This window comes from Scyliorhinus canicula, chromosome 11 (assembly GCF_902713615.1).
Source record: "Scyliorhinus canicula chromosome 11, sScyCan1.1, whole genome shotgun sequence".
Classification (NCBI taxonomy): domain Eukaryota; kingdom Metazoa; phylum Chordata; class Chondrichthyes; order Carcharhiniformes; family Scyliorhinidae; genus Scyliorhinus; species Scyliorhinus canicula.
The window spans coordinates 152,537,103-152,559,920 of NC_052156.1; the positions used below are offsets into that span (position 1 = coordinate 152,537,103).

At 46.3% G+C, this 22,818-nt stretch overlaps 1 protein-coding gene across 1 annotated transcript in view; it reads left to right on the forward strand.

Annotated features, from left to right (window-relative positions):
- The window catches only part of LOC119973526 (carboxypeptidase A1-like), a 38,654-nt gene that overhangs the window by 13,620 nt on the left and 2,216 nt on the right, over window positions 1-22,818 (forward strand). The window contains exons 5-10 of the mRNA XM_038811791.1: window positions 227-328; window positions 8,276-8,377; window positions 9,997-10,107; window positions 14,441-14,531; window positions 16,577-16,776; window positions 21,075-21,159. Of these exons, the coding sequence (XP_038667719.1) occupies window positions 227-328; window positions 8,276-8,377; window positions 9,997-10,107; window positions 14,441-14,531; window positions 16,577-16,776; window positions 21,075-21,159 (691 nt within the window). The remainder of the gene's footprint in view (window positions 1-226; window positions 329-8,275; window positions 8,378-9,996; window positions 10,108-14,440; window positions 14,532-16,576; window positions 16,777-21,074; window positions 21,160-22,818) is intronic.

Sequence of the window (22,818 nt, forward strand, 5' to 3'; positions counted from 1 at the left end):
TCTCCTGTTCCCATGTTTCCATGGTACCAGGCTTGATTACCAATGGGGGTAAAATTGGTTTGTAGCAGAAGCATGAAATTGACTCAATCAGCAGCTCCTGGTGTTTTTTCCAATTCAGTTGACGTTGCATAATTTCACCCCCCTCCAGCTCCCAGGACAACACAAGGGAATCTCATTGTTCAAACACAAATCAAACCAACGGTAATTTTCACTGTCTCTTTTCCAGATCTACACTTGGATGGATACATTTGTAGCTTCAAGCTCAGGTCTGGTCAGCAAGTTGCAGATTGGTACCACCTTTGAGAACCGTCCGATCTACGTCCTCAGGGTGGGTATAAACTGGGAGCTGATGCAGCTCCACATCTTTCATGCTTTTCAGTCAGTCAACTGCCAAATTGTAAGGGGCTGCCCCAAGGAGTCGCACCATCCGACAAAACAGAGGTTGGCAGCGAGGATGCCCGGGCAGCCTGACCTGCATCCACTGATGTACTGAGGGGTAAAATCCAGACCCTTTTCTTGTGTAAAGTGGGTGCCACAAGGAATTATTCTGGGGATCAACAAAATTCGTCCAAAGTGCACTCAGGTACACCCAACCTGTAGTGAGTTGGGCCATTTGTTAGACGTCCAGGTTACGGTGGAATTGAGGAGCTTCACTTCTGATTTAGGCCTCCTCATCAAAACTGGAGTGTGGTGAGTGGAGAAGTGGGGCCTGTTCTGCTCAGGTTTCTTCAGCGGAGACTGCAACTGCCACAAAAAGAAAGCAATATTAGATCAAACATCATTGTTGTGTGGCCAGAAAGAACAGCAGTGCTCATCCAACTCCACAGTGCTCACGATCACTAACTTTGCACTCCCCACAACTCTGCCCCAGGACTTACTGAAGAGCTACTGTCAACGAGGTAGAGAAGCGTTGCCCCACCACAGGCACTGTTATGACCCCATGGGAAGTAGGGGGCGTGTGCACCATCCGGTTCCCATGAACTCAAAACGAGTATGAACGCCCCCGGGAATTGGGAGCGGAGCCTCCCCTTAACACGGAAGGCTCCACAGTATAAAAACCCCGGCCTAGGTGCAGGTCAGGGAGTATGACCCTTAGGGGGCGTGGGAGGTTAGTAGTGTATCTTAATAATTCTCTTTCTTTGTATCTTACCATGCGGCCTATGAGTGTTTCTCGCACGTCGGATTCTACACTGGCGACGAGGCTGAAGTGGAGTTGCCGCCGGCACTGTGTGTTCCACACCCAGACCACTTAATCAAGGCTGCAGAGGCCTTACCTAAACCTTACATAGGAAAGTCAGTGGCCTTCGATGTGAGTAATAATGATTGGGCTCAGTATATGGAGCATATGCAATTTGATTTTGGACCAACACCATAATTGGAGATGACGGCAGACCTCAACTCTGCCAACAACGGTTGCCGGGCTGACGTATGCACTTATCAAAAGATTGACACACCCAGACGCACCTGACTCCCGGTTTTTGCAGCTTTGGTAGAATACCACTTAAATCGAAAACAGCCACTCATCATTTGCCGATTCTGCTTCCATACGGCCACTCAAGTCCAAGATGAATCGAACAGCAATTTTTTGGCACGTTTGAGAAAGCTGGCTGAGACTTAAGAATTCGGGTCCACCCTGAGCGAATCCCTTTGCGACTGTTTTGTCTGCGGGATCCGTGACACTGCCAAGCAGAGAATGCTGCTGACTGAAACCCAGCTGACTTTTCAGTGGCCAATTGAGATTGTCGTCTCCAGCGAGAGTGTGTAGCTGGGAGTCCAGGAGCTGCAAGGGATGGCGGTATTGAATCTGGGGCACTTCGCCAAGATCCATCCCAACTGGAGGACCGGGAAACCTAAAAGATGGCAGCCTCCGCCACAGAGTAACCGTGGAGCACAGGAACAAATCTGCGGAGTAGCGGTTTGTAGACAGACGTCCAGGCACAAGACACAATGACGACCTGTCACCTGCCGCCCCTCCAGACGGTTCCGCCCCCCCCCCCCCCCCCCCCCTCCGTGACAATGTGTACTATGTCGACAACCTCAAGGAGGACCCTTACCAATAACTCCACAGTGTTATGGTACCCCGGGTTACCCCAATTATTGTGTCCCTTTTGGTAAATGGGCACCCCATCGACATGGAGCTGGATACTGGAGCAGCTGTATCCGTGATCAGCGGTGTACAGTTGAGGGTATCCGCACCAGCCTCCATACATTGACTCTCTGTGACACCGAGGCCATGTTGGCCATCTACACCAGAGAGCTGTTGGCTATTGAGATTACCGCCAGGTACTGGTGACATGTCATTGGTGGTAGTCCGTGGTGGGGGAGCCAGTTTGCTGGGTAAGGACTGGCTGCGCCATTTGAAACTTGCCCGGCTGAGGGTATGCCGCAACAACCCGCATAGTCCCCAGGGGGTCCTGGCCAGATTCCCTGAGGTCTTTGCAGACGGACTGGGGACCATCAAAGGGGCTGTGGCTCGAGTCAGCACAGACGCGCAGGCACAGCCTCGCTATTTCCGTTCCCGCCCGATCCCTTACGCATTGCAGCCAAAAGTCGATGCCGAATTGGACCGGCTCGATCATTTACAGTCATCTACCTGGGCAATTCGGCAATTGGGTCGCCCTGGTCATGCCAGTACTCAAACCAGATAGTTCTGTGCATCGCTGTGGGGATTATCAGATGGCAGTGAACCACGTTTCCTGTTTGGACCGATACCTGGTCTCCCACATCGAGGACCTCTATGCAAAGCTTTATGGAGGATGAACGTTCACAAAACTGGACATGAGTCATGCATATCTACAGTTAATACTGGACCCGGACTCCCGCCGGTTCGTCACCGTGAACACCCACAGGGGTTTATAGCAATATACCCGGTTGCCGTTTGGCATGTGCTATTTTCCAGCGTGTGATGGAGAACATCCTGCGGGGATTATCCAGGGTGGCCGCCTACTTGGACAATGTCTTCATCACCAGGACGTTCAACCAGGAACATCTGGTGAACCTGACTGAGGTCCTCCAGCATTTTGAGCAGGCAGGCATCCACCCCCGGCGGAAAAAATGTGTTTTACATGCCCCCGAGGTCACTTATTTAGGGTACCAAATGGACCAAAACAGGTTTCATCCTAGAGGACAAGGTGTGGGCGGTAAAACAGGCTCCCATTCCTGGCAGCCAGACAGAACAACGTTCTTTCCTCTGATTTCTGAATTATTACGGGAAATTCATCCCGAACCTGGCAACCCTCCTCAGTCCCATCCACCTAAAGAAAAGCTAAAGAAAAGCCAACCTGGTGCAGCACGGTGGCGCAGTGGGTAGCACTGCTGCCTCATAGCGCCAAGGTCCCAGGTTTGATCCTGGCTCTGGGTCACTATCCGTGTGGAGATTGCACATTCTCCTCGTGTTTGCGTGGATTTCCCCTTAATTGAAAAAAAAAAAATTGGGTACTCTCAATTTTTTTAAAAAGTCAACCGTGGGACTGGACAGTCTCAGCAGCAGACATTTGACACAGTAAAACAGCATGCGACCATGGGAGTGGCTCCGGCTGAGCTACTCATGGGTTGACGCCTCCAGATGCGGTTAAGCTTGGTCATTCTGGACATCGGGAAGAAGGTCCAGCAGGGTCAGGAATGGTCCGAAGCCGACATGGGATGTCAGAGGCTGCTCTGGAATTTCACTCCTGGGGACACAATCTACATCCGGACCTTTGGCGATGGAGCCATGTGGATCCCGGGGATCGTGCTACGCCAATAGGGCTGGTATCGTACTCTGTACGGGCATGGGCCAAGAATCTAACCGCCATGTGGACCACATCTGTGGTTACCTGCAGGAATTGCCAGCGCCCGCCACCAAAGCCCAGACCCTCCACCGGCCCCCCCTCCGACCCTCGGCGGCCAGTAGGTCGAAATGCCCACAGCCGTTTTCCCGGACTCTGACATGGAAGTCGAGCCACAGGAAGAGGCAGAACTGCGGCCATCAACACCCACGCCGATACCCGTGCCCACTCCTCCTCCGACACTAGCCCTGCCCCTACAGCCTCGACGCTCGGTGTGGAAGCACTGCTCTCCAATCAGGTATACGCCTCCTGGGCCAACCCCTTGAACACCAGAACGCCAACGCCAGGCAACATGGACAAAGCTTGGGGCAGCGCGGTAGCATAGTGGTTAGCATAAATGCTTCACAGCTCCAGGGTCCCAGGTTCGATTCCCGGCTGGGTCACTGTCTGTGCGGAGTCTGCACGTCCTCCCTGTGTGTGCGTGGGTTTCCTCCGGGTGCTCCGGTTTCCTCCCACAGTCCAAAGATGTGCGGGTTAGGTGGATTGGCCATGCTAAATTGCCCGTAGTGTCCTAAAAAGTAAGGTTAAGGGGGGGGTTGTTGGGTTACGGGTATAGGGTGGATACGTGGGTTTGAGTAGGGTGATCATGGCTCGGCACAACATCGAGGGCCGAAGGGCCTGTTCTGTGCTGTACTGTTCTATGTTCTAAAGTTCCTGTAGATCGGCCAGAGGATGGGTGGGGTAAGGGAGGGGTGTTATGACCCACTGGGAAGTAGGGGATTGTGCACTATCTGGTTCCCATTAACTCCCATTAACTCGTAACGAGTACGAACTCCCCTGGTAATTGGGGCGGAACTTCCCCTTAACAGGGAAGGTTCCACAGTATAAAAACCTCAGCCTGAGTGCAGTTTGGGGAAGGGGTCTCTTTGGGGTGTGAGAGTTTAGTAGTGTATCTTAATAAATCTCTTCCTTTCTTTTGTACCCGTGCATCCTATAAGTGTTTCACGCCCGTCAGATTCTACAGGCATCTCGCTTGAATAAAAGTAATGGAGCCCCAGCTCCAATTTAAGGCCCACCTTGAACTTTGTGTCTATATAGGGGGCCATTTCAGGCCTGAAAATGGGGAAAAAGAAATACCCACCCCTGAAATTCTTATTAATCTGAGATATGTGATGATGTGACTGTAAGAGAGGAAATATTGCAGTTCAATTTTATCTGTGATATCAGTGAGAAACTATTGACATTTTCACTTTAAAGTGGACAGCTATTAGAATGAGGACAGACCCCAAAATGTTATAAAGGGAGATTGTGCACACAATGACCATTAGGCCAGTGTTTAAAATAGTACAACTTCCATGAAATAGTTTTATTCCCGATTATTGCTCATGATGTGCATAAATTATGTGAATCAATCAATTAGGTTCCAGAAGTAACATGCTCTTAAGCATCCATTATTCTTAAAATATAAACCATGTGAGCATCCCAAATATTTTCAAGCCTGTGATTCACTCCCATGTGCCTCATTTTCTGTGAATCACACAAACTGTCAGGTTCCAGCCTCAAAATCATTCCCTTGCGTATGTTACTGAGTGATGCAGTACAGAAGGAGGCCATTTGGCCCATTCTAACTGTGTTGGTTCTTAGTTCCACACTTTTTCACGATTACCGTACAAATGTTTCATTTTCAAATATTGACCCAATTCCCTTTCGAAAGTTACTATTCAGTCTGTTTCCACCACCCATTCAAGAAGTTCATTCCAGATCACAATAACTACTGTGTAAAAAAAATTACTGTGTTCTCCAAATACATTTGTTATACTTCAGTTGGACAAAGTATTTTTTTTAAGTGTACTGATTAATGAATAAGTACATTTTAATGAATAATGCAACAAAGTTACAGAATAATACATAGCCATAAGCAAGGATCAAGAGAACAAAAGGGCTTTGCATACATGAGTACAGAGAGAGAGAGACAGGAGAATAATATAACTGTCTGGCTACAATCATTAGACATAACTAGATACCTATACAGCCCCACAGAGACGGAGGGACAAAGAGGGTATGGCCACGAAAATCATGGTAAAATGGTGCCGACCCTCCCACACTGCGTCAGCCCGCCATTACTTCGAGAAATCAGGGTACATTTTCCACACCACGTTCGGGTTCGCACGAACATATATCTACCCCCCGCCCCCATCTCCAGCAATGGCAAAGGCACCAATGCATCCAAATTTACTTTTTTTGCCAACATTGATTTTGGAGAAAAAGTGATTTTCTCAGCGAATTTAGCATTTTGAGTAGTTTGTCGTTGCTTTTCAGAGTGTCTTGCATCAAAATGAACTATTTTTTGGCAAACGTTCATTTTGGAAAGAAAGTGATTTTCTCAGCCGGTTAAGCATTTTGAGTAATCTGCCATTTAGTTTCAGAGCGGCTTGCATCTAAATTAACTCCTTTTTGGCAACTTAACCCCAAAATAGGCCCAGTGCAGAACCAACATTGTTCCTTACTATAATGCAGAGAGGACCAGCAGCAACGTGTTTGGATTACGATAAAATCTTCAAAGCCTCCCAAGAAAGGAAGAAGAAGAAAAAGGCAGGAAAGGCTAGAACTACCAGAACTAACCCGCAGGATCACAAGGGATCAGGGCCCACCCGAGGCTCCGTATTTCCATCACAAAAAGAATACGATGAGCGATCACTCTCCTCAACAAAGCAACTACAATTAATCACCTCAGCGTGCCCCAGTATTAAATCTTCCCGTTTTATTAGCTCAAAAGTGGACAGAGAGAGAGAGACCCATACAAAGGAAAGCCCGATCTCAGGAGTCAGAAGGAACCCAGTCCCCTCCAGGTTACAAAATCTGCCCAGGCCATCAAAGGATAAAGACACGGATTTTTAAATTCAAATATCCCAAAATTAAGAAAATAAATAATATATGAATCCAAAGAAAACCTGACACGGATTAGCTCTAACTGGGGAGCTCTCCCCAATCTCAGTGTGACTGAACTAACCCCAGCTCCACTCATCCTTCTTACCAACAAAATGGTGATAAAAACAGAACACTCCCCTACCACGGACACAAGGATTATAAGACAGAATAACAAATAAGGAGTAAATCTGCACAGATCATATTTCACATAATCGACTCAACATGATTTTGCTAGAACAGGATAGTTGACAAACTCGTGTCCTCACCCTCACATCCTGCACTCCCTCGCAGGAGGAAAGGCAACATTAAATAGTCAATAATCAACAACATAACCAAAAGGGAGCACAGAAGAATTTCAGAGTAAATTGCAAAATAAAGACACCATCCACATTGTACGGGAAGATAAAGGATAAGCCAGGATCAGCAAGAGGTTATTCAGGATCTCTCAAGGATTGCAACAATCAAAGCATGAGGCACTATCACTTCCACCATACCATCACTCCAATGCCTAGGCGGTTCACAGCCTAGGCCCTGGATGGAGGGGGGCGGGGGGGGGGGGGGGGGGGGGGGGGGGGGGGTGTGGAACGGCTCAACCAGCTCAGCCACTTCCAACCCTTCCTGGCTAGAATCAAGAATAGGTGGATACAGGACCAGCTATTGGTGTGCTCACCCGACCCCTGGCCTCAAAGAATGGATTTGCTGTACTCCATCGAATCTGATACACCCAGCCTCCAAATCAAGATTATCAAAACATGGCAATCAATCTTCAAACTCAATTGGGGACTCGCCTTGCACCTCTCAACAGGAGCCGGGCTCTCGAACACGCCTTGCCCGACCCCTAACTCTCGAACCCGCCGGGATAAACGACAAACCATGCAATGGGATCTGAATGACACAAAGGCGAGTCCTCACAAGGGAAAGTGGCCTATTGAGTGCAAGAACTCTCATGAACCTCCACCACTCTCCCGAAGGTACTCCGCAATTCCTCCAAGTGAGCTCTGGCGACCTGCATCGCGGAGCTGAGGTCTTCATCCAAGACGACGTTCTCAATGGCGGCCATCATCCAGACACACACAGCACCACCGGAGTGAGAGTCCGTTCACAAGCAACTGCGCCACTACAAGCCTGGCCCCACCCCAGCTCACTCCAACCGCCATGAACAAAACGAGGATTTTAACATTTATCTCAGCCTTTCTTGCAGAACCACCGATTCAGGAACCTACAGGGACATGCCATAAGCCGTGTAACCCAAGAGAAAGCAAAATCGAAATGTGCACCAGGATAAAATAAAGGATTAAAAGATGAGCCGAGCCAGAGCTCGCAAAAACACATCACGTGACCCCTGGACAAAGACCTGATCAGACCTTGTGTGGAACGCTGTATTCAGCTTCAGTCTCCACACATTTGCTAATGATCATTAACTATTTTTGTTCTGATATATTGTTTCAGACGTGCAGTGCTATTTCATGATGATCTGATGCTTTGCTAATATTTAGCAATGCTGGCTCTTTTACAGTAATACAATTTATCCTGAGGTAGCAAACTGTTTCTGATCATTTCACTAACCTGTCCTCCTACAGTTCAGCACTGGTGGGGTTAACCGACCGGCCAACTGGATTAATTTTGGCATCCATGCCCGTGAATGGATTAGTCCTGCTACTTCCCTCTGGTTTGCGAATAAGGTAAGGAATGGGTTTGCAGGAATCATGGCAAAGGGCTCAGTACTCGCATATCTAATAGCAACATTGCTTCACCAGTGACTGCAAAATCCAGTCCACTGTTCGGCGGCAAGTAGAATTCTGAGCTCACTCATCCACCATCACTCCTGTGTCAGTTCCTCATCACTCCTGAGATGGGAGCATCACATATTTGTATCTCCTAGAAGATCCCCCTGCCCCTCCCCCCCCACATTGATAGGGTGACCATTGTACTAGTTCCAGTGCATCAGTATGGAATCTTACATACCACCCCCCCCCCCCAACTCCACTATCCGCTGTGTCCTCAGAGTCATGAAAAGTGAAATGAAAATGAAAATCACTTATTGTCACAAGTAGGCTTCAATGAAGTTACTGTGAAAAGCCCCTAGTCGCCACATTCCGGCGCCTGTCCGGGGAGGCTGGTACGGGAATCAAACCGTGCTGCTGGCCTGCTTGGTCTGCTTTCAAAGCCAGCGATCCAGCCCAGAGTCATAGAGGTGTACAGCACAGAAAAGGCCCTTCGGCCCATGGTGTCTGTGCTGGTTTTTGGTAACTGTAACACCTAATGTCAGAACCCAGCCAACAGAGGCCACATTTCAAACACTTTCAAACCTCCTTTACTCAGCCACATAATTGGGAATTCCGAGGGAACGCAGTCGTGTGGACTAGTAATGCATTGGGGACCCGGGTTTGAATCCCACCACAGCAGATGGTGAAATTTGGATGCAATAAAAAATCTGGAATTAAACCTTAACCCTAACGATGATCATGAAAACGATTGTTGTAAAAAGCCACCAGGTTCACTAATGTCCTTTGGGGAAGGAAATGCCTCACATATAGCTCCATATCCACAGCAGTGTGGTTGACTCTGAAGTGGCCCTAACCTAGTTCAGCTCAAGGGCAATTAGGGGTGGGCAGCAAATGCCACCCCAGCCATGATCGAACATTAAAAAGCCTTCCAGTTTGTCCTGGATTCTCCTGGAATTAAAGATTAATCTCCCGATTGCAGCTGGTAATAAAAGTAATAAAACTTTTTTAAGAGTAATAAAAAAAAAGTTTGCATTTTCTTTGAAATACTTTTATGTCTTAGTTATAAAAACATAGGTGAAATTTGACTGGTTGGAGCAATTCCAAGCTCTAGGAATACATTCAACCAGAGTTGGCAAGCCATTAGCCTAACATCAGAAGAACATCCCAACGACAAAAGTGTGAATTTGAACTGTGTACCTTAGCCATTCTGATTGGGGTGACAATTTTGGGTGGGAGGAGGGTCATGTTGCTGAACAATGAAGGGCTCAGGATGGGGGCTGTGGGGAAACAAATCAGTCAAGGTTCCTGCTGTTGACTATGTGCCAGTGGGACTCTGCTGGGAGATGCTGATGTACGTTTTCAGGTCAGGGCAGGACTTGAGTTTGATATCCCCACAGCTGGATTCCTTGTTGATATTTACGTTTGAAGAATGGCAATTTGGGAAAGGTACAGGAAGAATGGTTTAAGGAGGAAAGAGTAGAAAAGGTAAGGTATGTCAAACGAGGAAAGGATTGTGCATGTGGAAATCACCCAATACTCAATAACACAATGGATTATTTTGCCTCTTCCCCCAGCTTGTCAGTGAATATGGCAAAGATACTTCTGTGACTTCACTGCTGAACACAATGGACCTCTACCTGGAGATTGTTACAAACCCCGATGGTTACAGTTTTACCCACACAAATGTAAGTGCAAGAAATACAATATCAAAAACTGAGGATGTTAGAAACCTGAAATAAAAATACAAAGGGGCTGGTTTAGCACAGTGGGGTAAATAGCTGGCTTGTAGTGCAGAACAATGCCAGCAGCGCGGGTTCAATTTCCATACCGGCCTCCCCAAACAGGCGCCCGAATGTGGCGACTAGGGGCTTTTCACAGTAACTTCATTGAAGCCTACTTGTGACAATAAGCGATGATGATTATTATTATTATTACAAAATGCTGGAAACACTGATCAAGTCAGCAAACATCTGTGGAGAGAAAAACAGAATTAACATTTTAGGTCGGAACAATCCTATTTTCTCAACAGAAAGAGCTTGGGATTGTCATTCACATTCTTCAACGGCAACAATGTCACTGTTAGACAGTTCAATACTTCTTCAACTACTGTTACCCTCTATGTTCCTGCTTCACTCCGAGGTCACTGTCTGTGTGGAGTTTGCACATTCTCCCCGTGTCTGCGACGGTATCACCCCTGCAATTCAAAGATATGCAGGGTAGGTGGATTGGCCACTCTAAATTGCCCCTTAACTGATAAAAATAATTGGGGAATCTAAATTTTTTTAAAAATGTTCCTGCCTCAAACTGCATAAGAGAATTTACAATCTGGGCGTTCTATATGGTGCATACCTTATTTTCAACCCTATATTCTGTCCAACACCAAGACCATCTTCAACCATCTCTGTAACATCTCCCATCTTTGACTGTCCCTCAGACATTGGACCCCTTATCCATGTCCTTAGTCACCTTTGGAGTTGACTGCTGCAAAGCCTTCTAGGCCAGCCTTCATCTTCCATATGCCGCGGCTCATTCAAAATTCTCCCGGCCGACAGTCGCTCCCAGACACCCAGCACCTCAAGTTTACGATTCTCATCCTTCTGTTTAAATTCCTTCATGACCTTTCCCTTCCTATCTCAGTCAGTCACCATGGGACGATTTTCTACTTTAAAGGCATGAAATAAATTAAAGTTCTTGTTGTGTCAGTACAAAGGCTTCCAAGCTAGCTACGAAGTGGATAACTGCAGGGTAGTGTTTCCTTTACTCTACTCGGGTCGCAGAATGGCACCAACAGGTGTAGTTCCACTTTCCACACTAACTATTCCAGGATTCCTTTGAGAGATTCCTTTGAGAGACACCTAACGAGATCAGGGCAGTTTTCGGCTTTGGACCCCATCCTCATGATGAATTGCAAAGACGTTGTCCTGAACTCTTCTTGTGGAGAATCCCAATGGGCTCTGTCGCTGGGTCAAAATCCCAGAACATCCTCCCTAACAGCATTGTGGATGCACCTACACTCAGGGACTGCAGCGGTTCAGGAAGGCAGCTCACCACCACCTTCTCCTGGGAAACTAGGGATGGGCACTAAAAATGCTGGTCAAGCCAGCAGTACCCATATCCCGTAAAATGAATGTTAAAAAGGTCAATAGGCAGAACTCAGCTCGAGTTCTTGTATGGTGTTGCTCGGGTCAGCAACTTCACAGAATCATAGAATCCCTACTGTGCAGGAGGACATTTGGCCCATCGAATCTACGCTGACCGCCAAAAGAGGCCCCCTCCCAATCCCCGTAATCCCACCTAACCTTTGGCATGGCCAATCCACCTAACCTGCACATCTTGGGAATGTGGGATGAAACTGGAGCACCCGGAGGAAACCCAGGAAACCCACGCAGACACAGGGAGAAAGTGCACACTCCACACAGACAGTCACTCAAGGCTGGAATTGAGCCAGGCGATGTGAGGCAGCAGTGCTGACCATTGTGCCACCCTGCCGCCCCTTATTACTCCACATATGATTGCAGTGCAAATAATTAGAGGGCACAATCTCAGACTAAGGTGTCACCCATTTAAGACAGAGTTGAGGAGGGATGTCTTCTCTCCCTGCAGGGCAGAAGGAGACATTTGGCCCATCGAGTCTGCGCCGACCCTCCAAAAGAGCACCCTACCTAGGCTCACGCCCCCGTCCCAACCTCGTACCCTACCTAACCTTTGGACACTAAGGGGCAATTAAGGATTGCCAATCCACCGGAGCACCCGGAGGAAACTCACACAGACACAGGGAGAATGTGCAAACTCCACACAGACAGTCACCCAAGCCCAGGTCCCTGTGAGGCAGCAGTGCTAACCACCGTGCCACCACTTGTTTGTAACTTTCCACTCTCTCCTCTTTGGATGTAATTATGAAAATCACTTATTGTCACGAGTAGGCTTCAATGAAGTTACTGTGAAAAGCCCCTAGTCGCCACATTCCGGCGCCTGTCCGGGGAGGCTGGTACGGGAATCGAACCGTGCTGCTGGCCTGCCTTGGACTGCTGTAGCCCAGTGAGCTAAACCAGCCCCTACAATCCCTAGCTGTGCCAGAAAGACTCTCCATCAAGTTTCAATAAAGGTGCAGACTTTTGTGGAGACTCCCTGTGCATACTCCACATGTGCACACACGCAGGGTGGGGGAAATCAAGCCTGACTCCCAGAAATCAGCAGAATCCTATGATGGTACCTAAATAAAAAGAAAGAACTTGCATTTCTATAGAGCTTACCATTAATATCCCAAAGTGATTTACTTCTTGAAGTGTAGTCAGTGTTATAATGCAGGAAACAAATCAGCAAATTTTCACACAGGAAACTCCCACTAATAGCACTGTGGCAATGACCTGATGATCTGTTTTAATGTTGGTTGAGGAATAAATATTAGCAATGACATGGAGGACGCTTGATCTTCCTTGAAATAGCACCATTGGATCTTTTATGTTTATCTAGAATGGCAGACCAGACCTCGGTTTAAACATACCGAAAAGACAGCAACTCCCTCAGTCCTGCACTGCATTGTCATCTAATAGATTGTTGGATAATGTTCAACTATAATGCACAGCAAATACGTTCCTGAATTGTATTAGGAGGAAATGAGTAAAAACCTCAAGTGGTTGCCCTGTTGTAATATAAAGTATTGTTTGCACATCAGTTGAAACTTGTGCATGTAAAGGGTGTTATTGCCAGGGAATAGGGGAGAGAGGAAGGCAATGAAGGTAGGTGTTACAACAGGGATGGATCAACCCACAACTTCCATTTGTTGGAAGATTGAAAAAGATGGGTTTGCTTTTCTTGTAAGGGAGGAGGCAATGACTTAAAGGACATTTTCAAGAGTATGAGAACAGATACAATTTCAAGAAAACCAAGTCATTTGAAGTTATTTCTTTTGGTCATCGTCACATTGCTGTGTGTGAGAGAGTTTGTTAGTAGCAAATCGTCTGCCAGATAGTCTACATGACAGAAAGTTCTTCAGGGCACCCTGAGGTCATGAGACGTGCCATGTAGGTGCTCACACCGGATTAGGGTGGCACAGTGGCAGAGTATTTAGCACTACTACCTCACAGCACCAGGGACCCAGGTGCAATTCCGAGCTTGGGTGACGGCGTGGAGTCTGCATATCCTTCCCATGTCTGCGTAGGTTTGCTCCGGGTGCTCCGGTTTCCTCTCACAGTCCAATGGTGTGCAGGTTCAGTGGATTGGCCATGCTAAATTGCCTCTTAGTGTCCAAAGATTAGGTGGGATTAAGGGGATAGGGTGGGGCGAGTGGGCTGAGATAGGGAGCTCTTTCGGAGAGTCGGTGCAGACCCGAGGGCCAAACGGCCTTCAAATTGGCATGGCAAATCCACCTAACCTGCACATCTTGGGATTGTGGGAGGAAACCGGAGCACTCGGAGGAAACCCACGCAGACACAGGGAGAAAGTGCACACTCCACACAGACAGTCATCCAAGGCTGGAATCGAACCAGGCGATGTGAGGCAGCATTGCTAACCATTGTGCCACCCTGCCGCCCCTTGTTACTCCACATATGATTGCAGTGCAAATAAGAGGCACTGTAGGGATTTTATGGTTCTATGGTTAATAGGCACAAAAAGCCAAGGAAACAACTTAAAAAAGAGTAAAAACAAAGAGTAAAAGGGAAAAGTGGCGGGGCCTTTTCAACCCAAAGATAACGGTGTGGTTACACATGATAATTTTGACTTATTGATTGAAGGTGAAACTCCTCTGGCCTATGTTGTAGGACACTAACAAGAGTGAATGGAAAAGGAGAAATAAATTAAATCTAACAGTCCATTTTAGCACTTAAAGCGTGAGGATTGAAACATAGTTAAAGATTGAAAGTGGCAAGTTGTTTTAAAAGTTGTTTAACTGTATTTCCAGGTGGTAAAAAGATTAACGAGCATAGTGAGAATTGATTAATGTGTCTGGGGCAGTTTGATGGATTTTAAAACTTTTCCTTGGCCCCTACAGTGATTTCAGTTATATTTTGTTTTCAGAACCGCATGTGGCGCAAGACCAGATCAAATCATGCTGGCACGTCATGTATGGGTGTTGACCCAAACAGGAATTTTGATGCCAATTTTGGAGGTAGGAATACGCCACGTGCTGAAGTGAATATGTATTATCAAAGTACAAGTCCAGTTAACCTCAGACATGCATTGCCTGGTGCAGAAGTCCTGTTCATAAGGTTCTTCAGAAAAGTAATTAGGAAAACATTTCCATTAGCCCTTGTGTGAAAATATTATTCCTGAATTCACTCCTGAAAGGCTATATTTGAATTTTAAGGTTATACCTGGACTCCCCCACCAGAGGAAATACTTATTTAAGTGTATTCTTTCATGGCATGTGGGCATCGCTGGCAGGCCAACATCTGTTGCCCATTCCCAAATGCCCTTGAATTGAATGGCTTGTAGATGTTGTGATATGTGCCTGCATGCCATTTTAATGTAAAGGTGCTTGGCAGAACAAGGGTTAATGTAGCATAATGTAATGAGTCACATGGTAAGAGACCCTGAGAGAATCTGAAAACGGAACTGTAAGTAAGCAGCCTATCCGCATAGAACATCTCCAATGCATAGCCATACGTTTGATCTGTGAATAGTTGCAGACTAGCAATAAATGGTTCATGTTTAAATATACAAGTCTCAGGCCTTCATCAGTGAGAAACATCTAAAAGAACCCATAATGCAACATACAACGGCAGTAAACAGCACCCCATAAATACAACGGCAAGAGGGCAGCTAAGAGTCATGGAGTCATATGTAGGCCAGACTGGAGAAGGATGACAGATTTCTGTACCCCAATTAGGTTGTGCCTCCATCCCAGAGGGTTGTGGATGTTGCATTGTTGAATACATTTAAGGCTGGGTCAGCAGATATTTGGCCTCTTGGGAAAAATGGAGTTAAAGTCCAAGATTAGCTGTGGCAAAATAGGCTCAATGGGTCATGTGGTATCTTCCCTGATCATATTTCCTTTCCTAAAGAATATTGATATGAGCCAGATGGATTTTTATGACTATCGATGTTAACTTTATGGTCACCATTATTGAGACTAGATTTGTATTCCAGATTTATTAATTACATTTGAATTACATCATCTCCTCTGGTGGGGTTTGAACCTGCAGTTTTGAGAGCATTAGCCTTTGCCTCTGGATCATAAAGCCAATGATATTACCACAACGCCACCATCTCTATCCACTTTATTAAATTTCTTCATGATATCAGGGACCTGGGTTCGATTATGGCCTTGTCTGACTGTCTATGTGGAGTTTTCATGTTCTCCCCGTGTCTGCGTGGGTTTCCTCCGGGTGCTCCGGTTTCCTCCCACAGTACAAAGATGTGCAGGTTAGGTGGATTGACTATGCTAAATTGCCCTTAGTGTCCAAAATGTTAGGTGGGGTATGGGGATAGGATGGGGGAATGGGCCTAAGGTGCTCTTTCAGAGGGTCAGTGCAGACTGATGGGCCGAATGGCTTCCTTCTAAACTGTAGGGATTTTATGATTCTATTATATTAAAGACTTCTATTTACCCCATATTCTTTTAAATGCAACCGAATACAAAGCAGGCTCATCCAAATCTGGCCTGATAATTTAACCCTTTAAACTCTGTCATTCTCTCAAATCTGGTGTAGCACCCTCTCGTCCCTCATCAAGGCCAATGTGTCTTGAGGATCAAAACTGAAGACAATAGTCCAGAGGGAGGATTTTCTGGAGCTGACTCTCAAGTGTACTGGACTACCCGGGTGCAGGAGGTGAGAGAAGCCAGGCAGGTCCGAATACGTACCTCTGCAGAGGAACCGGCACAGGTTCCCTCCATATGAATGAATGAAATTCAGGTGGGCTCTTTCAAAGATATGCTTCCCACTTGCCTGATTTCCCGATATTCACTGCAGCGTGCAATCCAGCACGCCTGCACACAGAACGAGAAACATTTTCCTCATCAAGCTTTCCATTATTATTGACTATTTAATTTATTTTGCTATTTAATTTGCTATTTAATTTTCTTTACAAATAAATTGGAATTGTAGAATGTGCGTCTAAATGTGATGAGGACGACCTCCATTTCCACACGTGTGCCCTTTAAATAAAAATGCATGAAGCCATCAAATCTTATTTGCTGCTTTTGATTAACAGGACCCGGAGCCAGTGGCTATGCTTGTTCATCAACATACTATGGACCTTACGTCAATTCTGAGAAGGAAGTCAAAGCCATAGTTGACTTTGTCACAAATCATGGAAATTTCAAATCCTTCATTGATGTTCATAGCTATTCCCAGCTCTTAATGTTTCCTTATGGTTACACCTCAACTAAGCCAAAGGACTATAATGAGCTGGTAAGTCAGACTTTGTTCCACATCAACATGAGTTGTGACAGGGCTCTAGGGCCACTTGCTCCCAGGATGAAAAATCACTTTGCCATTGTGCTGCCCAATGTAATTGAAATGTAGTTACTGGTGTCCTATTTTAGGATATACAAGACCAGTATATTGTGCCGCTTTACTGCTGTTTTTCTTCTGGGTTATCAACTACACATTTAACTCTAGTCCTCCATCAACTTGTTGCTCTATATGCCTCTGGGTTGGGCTATTCAGTCCCTTTCTAATTTTCCATTGAAAGACAAGATGGACGATAGAATTGTCATCATTCCCATACAACAGGTAATTCACAGAACTACTGATATCAGATGGACAGACAAGAGTTACATGTTTTACCGTGGTTAGCACAGCTGCCTCACAGTGCTGGGGACCCAGGTTCAATTCCAGCCTTGGGTGACTGTGTAGAGTTTGCACATTCTCCCCATGTCTGCGTGGGTTTCCTCCAGGTGCTCTGGTTTCCTCTCAGAGGCCAAAGATGTGCAGGTTAGGTGGATTGGCCGTGCTAAATTGCCCCTTAGTGTCCAAAGGTTAGGCGGGGTTACAGGAAGTGGGCCTGGGTGGGGTACTCTTTCAGAGGGTCGGTGCTGATGCAATGGGATGAATTGCCTCCTTCTGCACTGTAGGGATTTTATGGTTATCTGATTCTATGAACACAAATTCAGAGTAGGGAGGTGATGGTTGACACACTCGGAGTCTTTTAAAACACTATAGTAAGGAGCGCACGTGGGTACTCTGTTACTCAGAAAGCTTTTGACAAAGCTGCACATTATGAATTAATGATTAATGTACAGAAACGGATATAAGGAAGTAAATATCGTGAAGAGGGCAGCACGGTGGCGCAGTGGGTTAGCCCTGCAGCCTCACGGCGCCGGGGTCTCAGGTTCGATCCCAGCTCTGGATCACTGTCCGTGTGGAGTTTGCACGTTCTCCCCGTGTTTGCTTGGGTTTCGCCCCCACAACCCAAAGATGTGCAGGCTAGGTGGATTGGCCACGCTAAATTGCCCCTTAATTGGAAAAAATGAATTGGGTACTCTAAATTTATATTTAAAAAAACATCGTGCTGAATAGAAGATTGGCTTAAAAGAAGGAAGCATGGGTAGTCATAGAACATAGAACAGTACAGCACAGGACAGGCCCTTTGGCCCTCGATGTTGTGCCGAGCATTGTCCGAAACCAAGATCAAGCTATCTCACTCCCTGTCATTCTGGTGTGCTCCATGTGCTCTATGTGGTGGAATCGCATGTGATCTCTCTGCCTGTTTCTACCGAAGATGTCTCAACAATGTGAATGATGGAAGCTGGGAAGTAATGGGCTGAGAAACAATTATATATTGTGTCGCATATTTATTTAAATCTTTCTTTAGAGTGAAGCTTTAGAGAATAATTGTCAGCAAATTCTCCAAGTTTGCAAAATAAAAAGGGCAAATCATGAAAACTAAAGTAATCGGATTCAAAAAAACATTTAGGGTTCAAACTTCCGGCCACGCTGTGCTGGAAAAGCATCTCGCTGTGGTGCCGTGTGACTGGTGAAAGCTGCGAGACCCCGCTCCCAGGATCCTCCAGGTTCGCATCGCCTCTTGAGATTCAACGCAATCTCACAATGGGCCATGGTGTCACTTTTTGCCAAATCTGCACATTACAGCGAGGCAGTAAGCCTTACTCTAATGCGCAGATTTCCAAGGTACCGGAGACTTTGGGATTCAATCCTTTCTCCTCGGAGACCTTGGGCGAGCGCCATTCAGCACTGCTCCCCACAAATGGTAACCAGATGGAAAGGCACTCTTTGGGTCTCCAAGGGGATTGGATGCCCCCAGCTGCATGACTTTTGAGCAGGGTGATGCCCTGGCACTGCTGGTACCATCTCGGTACACTGGCTGTGCCAGCCGGGCACCTTGGCAGTGTCACCTGTTTGCCATCCTGGCACTGTCGAGGTTTCCAGGTGATGCTGGCAGGGGCACTGCCATGGTGTCAGGTTGGCACTGCCAAGCCAGCATTTTTTGCACGCGCACGCTTGGACCCGTGTTGCCGACTATGGGTGTTAGAGGATGCGGGGAGTTGGGGGGGGGGGGGGGGGAGGTGAGGGACAGAGGACCCTCCCATGTTACTTTCGGGCTGGGGGGAGGTTGGTGATTTTATTTGTGGGCCTCGGAGATTATTTAAAAATGGCATCCCGACCTCTCACTACAACGGGTAGTTCCAGCGAGTGGAGTTCCCCGATGTAAAAAACAGGCTATGTGTGGCCTCAGCCACACGTTCCCCATTCAGGCCCTTTATTCAACATGTGTAGCGTTGAATAGCCACATGGTTCTTGGCACGGTGAGTGCCAGGAAACCAGCGGCTAAATGTGCTCGCTAGGGGTCTTTAGAACATAAGAACTAGGAACAGGAGTAGGCCATCTGGCCCCTTGAGCCTGCACCGCCATTCAATGAGATCATGGCTCATCTTTTGTGGACTCAGCTGCACTTTCTGGCCCGAACACCATAACCCTTAATCCCTTTATTCTTCAAAAAACTATCTATCTCTATCTTAAAAACATTTAATGAAGGAGCCTCAACTGCTTCACTGGGCAAGGAATTCCATAGATTCACAACTCTTTGGGTGAAGAAGTTCCTCCTAAACTCAGTCCTAAATCTGCTTCCTCTTATTTTGAGGCTATGCCCCCTAGTTCTGCTTTCACCCGCCAGTGGAAACAACCTGCCCGCATCAATCCTATCTATTCCCTTCTATGAGATCCCCCCCTCATCCTTCTAAATTCCAATGAGTACAGTCCCAGTCTACTCAACCTCTCCTCGTAATCCAGCCCCTTCAATTCTGGGATTAACCTCGTGAATCTCCTCTGCACAGGTAAGGATACCAAAACTGAACACAATACTCCAGGTGTGGCCTCATTAATACCTTATGCAATTGCAGCATAACCTCCCTAGTCTTAAACTCCATCCCTCTAGCAATGAAGGACAAAATTCCATTTGCCTTCTTAATCACCTGTTGCACCTGTAAACCAACTTTTTGCGACACATGCACTAGCACACCCAGGTCTCTCTGCACAGTAGCATGTTTTAATATTTTATCATTTAAATAATAATCCCTTTTGCTGTTATTCCTACCAAAATGGATAACCGCACATTTGTCAACATTGTATTCCATCTGCCAGACCCTAGCCCATTCACTTAACCTATCCAAATCCCTCTGCAGACTTCCAGTATCCTCTGCACTTTTTGCTTTTGTTCCCGTTTAGGAAGATCGTGCCCTTAGGCTATTAAATCATGGGGCTAACAGGTGGCAGATAGATTTCAATGTGGGTAAGCGAGAGGAATTAACAAAATAAGGGATGTGTAATTGTATTCTGGTCAGGAGAGAGATTCATTGGTTGTTGTTAATTTTATAATCAGAATTTTTTTAAAAATGGTGATTAAAGTATAGCTTCCAATAATTTTACAATAGGAACATACAGACAAGGAGCAGACCATTCGGCCCTTTGATCCTGCTTCACCATTTAATAAGATCATGGCAGATCTGATGGTAACCTCAAATCTGCATTTCTTCGAAACCACCTATCCACCATCTTGCTTACCAAAAATCTATCCACCTCTTCCTTAAAAATATTCAAAGATAGGGCGACATGATGGCGCAGTGGCTAGCACTGGTGCCTCACAGCGCCGAGGTCCAAGGTTTGATCCCGGCTCCGGGTCACTGTCCGAGTGGAGTTTGCACATTCTCCCCGTGTCTGGGTGGGTTTCACCCCCACAACCCAAAGATGTGGATGGTGGTATATATATTCAAAGACACTGCTTCCACCGTCTTTTCAGGAAGTGAGTTACAAAGACACCCGACCCTCAGAGAGAAATGTTTTTGTCACATCTCCATTTTAAATGGGCTACCCCTTAATGCACAGAGAGCAGGAGAAATCACATTAACCACAGGGATATTATTGCCATTGAAAGGGTACAGAGGCAATCAACAAACCTTTCAGGTATTAAGTTTGGGGAATATTTGGCTTATTTTCTTTGGAAAAGAGATTTCAAATTAAGTTTTCAGTTATATAAACTATGTTAAAGGCATCAGGGGGCAGAAATTAGGAAGTTAGATGAAGCCTTTCCAATCCAAATGGAAAATGGGTTTCATGACCATGGTGAGAAGGTGGCTAACTGTGATTGGCCTCTAAATGAGGAACATGATTATTGACTTGCCCCGCTCTTAAAAATCACTGTGTTCTTACGGCTTTATCTAGTTGATCTTAAAAATGTCCTTTTCCTGCAGATGGATCTCAGCAAGAAATCCATTACTACTTTGGCATCAGTACATGGAACCAAGTACAGATATGGACCCATCCTCACCACCATCTGTAAGTCTTTGCACACAGTGAAGAACAATGCAATTACATTCAAAATTATTTTGAACCCACATAAATCTTGTACTGAACTTCCTACTAATGTTTGATTCTGATCCTGCACATTGCTATGATTCTGAAGGCTTGGGTAAGTACCTGGTTTAAGGTTAGATAGCTATGTTGAGGAGATATGAAGAATACTAATTATTTGATGCTGGAGTCAGCCATCTTGGTCCTTTCTACCCCTGCACACTATACTGAAACAGTATAGCCTCATGCCGCTGTAGTGGAGTTACCGATGAGGTGGAGAATCCAGTGTGCGAAGAAAACAGGATCAGTGGCGGATGCCAATCTGTTTCCGATGCTCCAGCCTGCGGCTTGCATTGGGATTGAGGTCTGTGTCCTTAGCGAACAGGCAGGTCACCATATTCTCCGGGCCCGCGAGATTCTATGGTCTTCTGTGCCGGGAATCACGTGGGCGAGAATTACTACTGGTCCTGACAAGTGTGTCCCCTGACATGGTGGACCTCTTGGTGAGCCAAGGGGTTAACTTTTTAGGGGAGTTGCCCCCAATGCCCATCCGATAACCACCCTCCCTCGCAATGCAAGACCTGCCCACCCCACCTGGTGCCTCCACTACCCCCAACAAAGATCTCCAAAATAAAGACACCTCACAGAGACCCCCTAAATATGGAAAACCCTCAGGAACCCCCTAAATAAAGAGACCCCCTAAATATGTAAGCCTCACCAGAGACCCCTGAATAAAGAGATAGACGACAAGCCCCAGAAGAGACCTCTGTCTGGAAGCTGGAGACAAAAAAAAATCACAGCTTTAACACTCTCCTGGGCAATACTCCTGCTGGCTCAGACATAGGAAGCACCCCCCCATTAATTCCTGGAAAAAGAAAACCAGTCCGCTGAGTTTAAAACACCTCAGATTTTATATGCAAGCCATTGAAGACTTTACTAGGCTGTGATTGGGAACTTCCACATACCCTAGCTGTCAGCATTGCTCCATTCACCTTCCTTCACAGTTGAGTAAATCTGACGGTGGTCTAACCGGGATGTTTGTAAACATCAAGCTCTGATTGACAGCTCCTGGACCACTTCAAACAGGGCTAAGTGCTGAGAGTTTCTGGCTGACCAGCTTAAAATCACTCAACCCTGAAGGAAGGTGATTAGAAACCTAAAGATTCACTGATCCTGTTGCCTCTTTGACCAGGTTGACTTTTGATGCTTGGGTAAATTTTGCAAGATCCTGTCTGAACTTTGAACCTATGATTCCCAATATTGTCCACCACTGGGATTTTCCTTTCATCATGTGCCGGTCTGTTGTAAAATAATTGATTAGAGATTGTGATACCAGGATGGTAAAGGCAAATGAGGTGGACCTTGGATTTGTTTTTGTTGTCTGGCAAATCCTAAGTTTCTGTAATAAAATCACAAGTTGTTTATGGTGGGAAAAGATAAACATTAATTCATTCATGTAAGATTCTAGTTGGCACAATTTAAAGGTTTAAAGGTACACCAAAGGATTGGGGAGCAACAAGACCGAGGAAAGATCAAAGAAGGTTAAGGTCTTCAAGCTGGAGTTAAAGGGTGGTCTCAAGTTTATAAAAATGGCAGATAATATGAACTCAGAAAATGCCTTCAGGGTAAGTCAGGCCACAGATG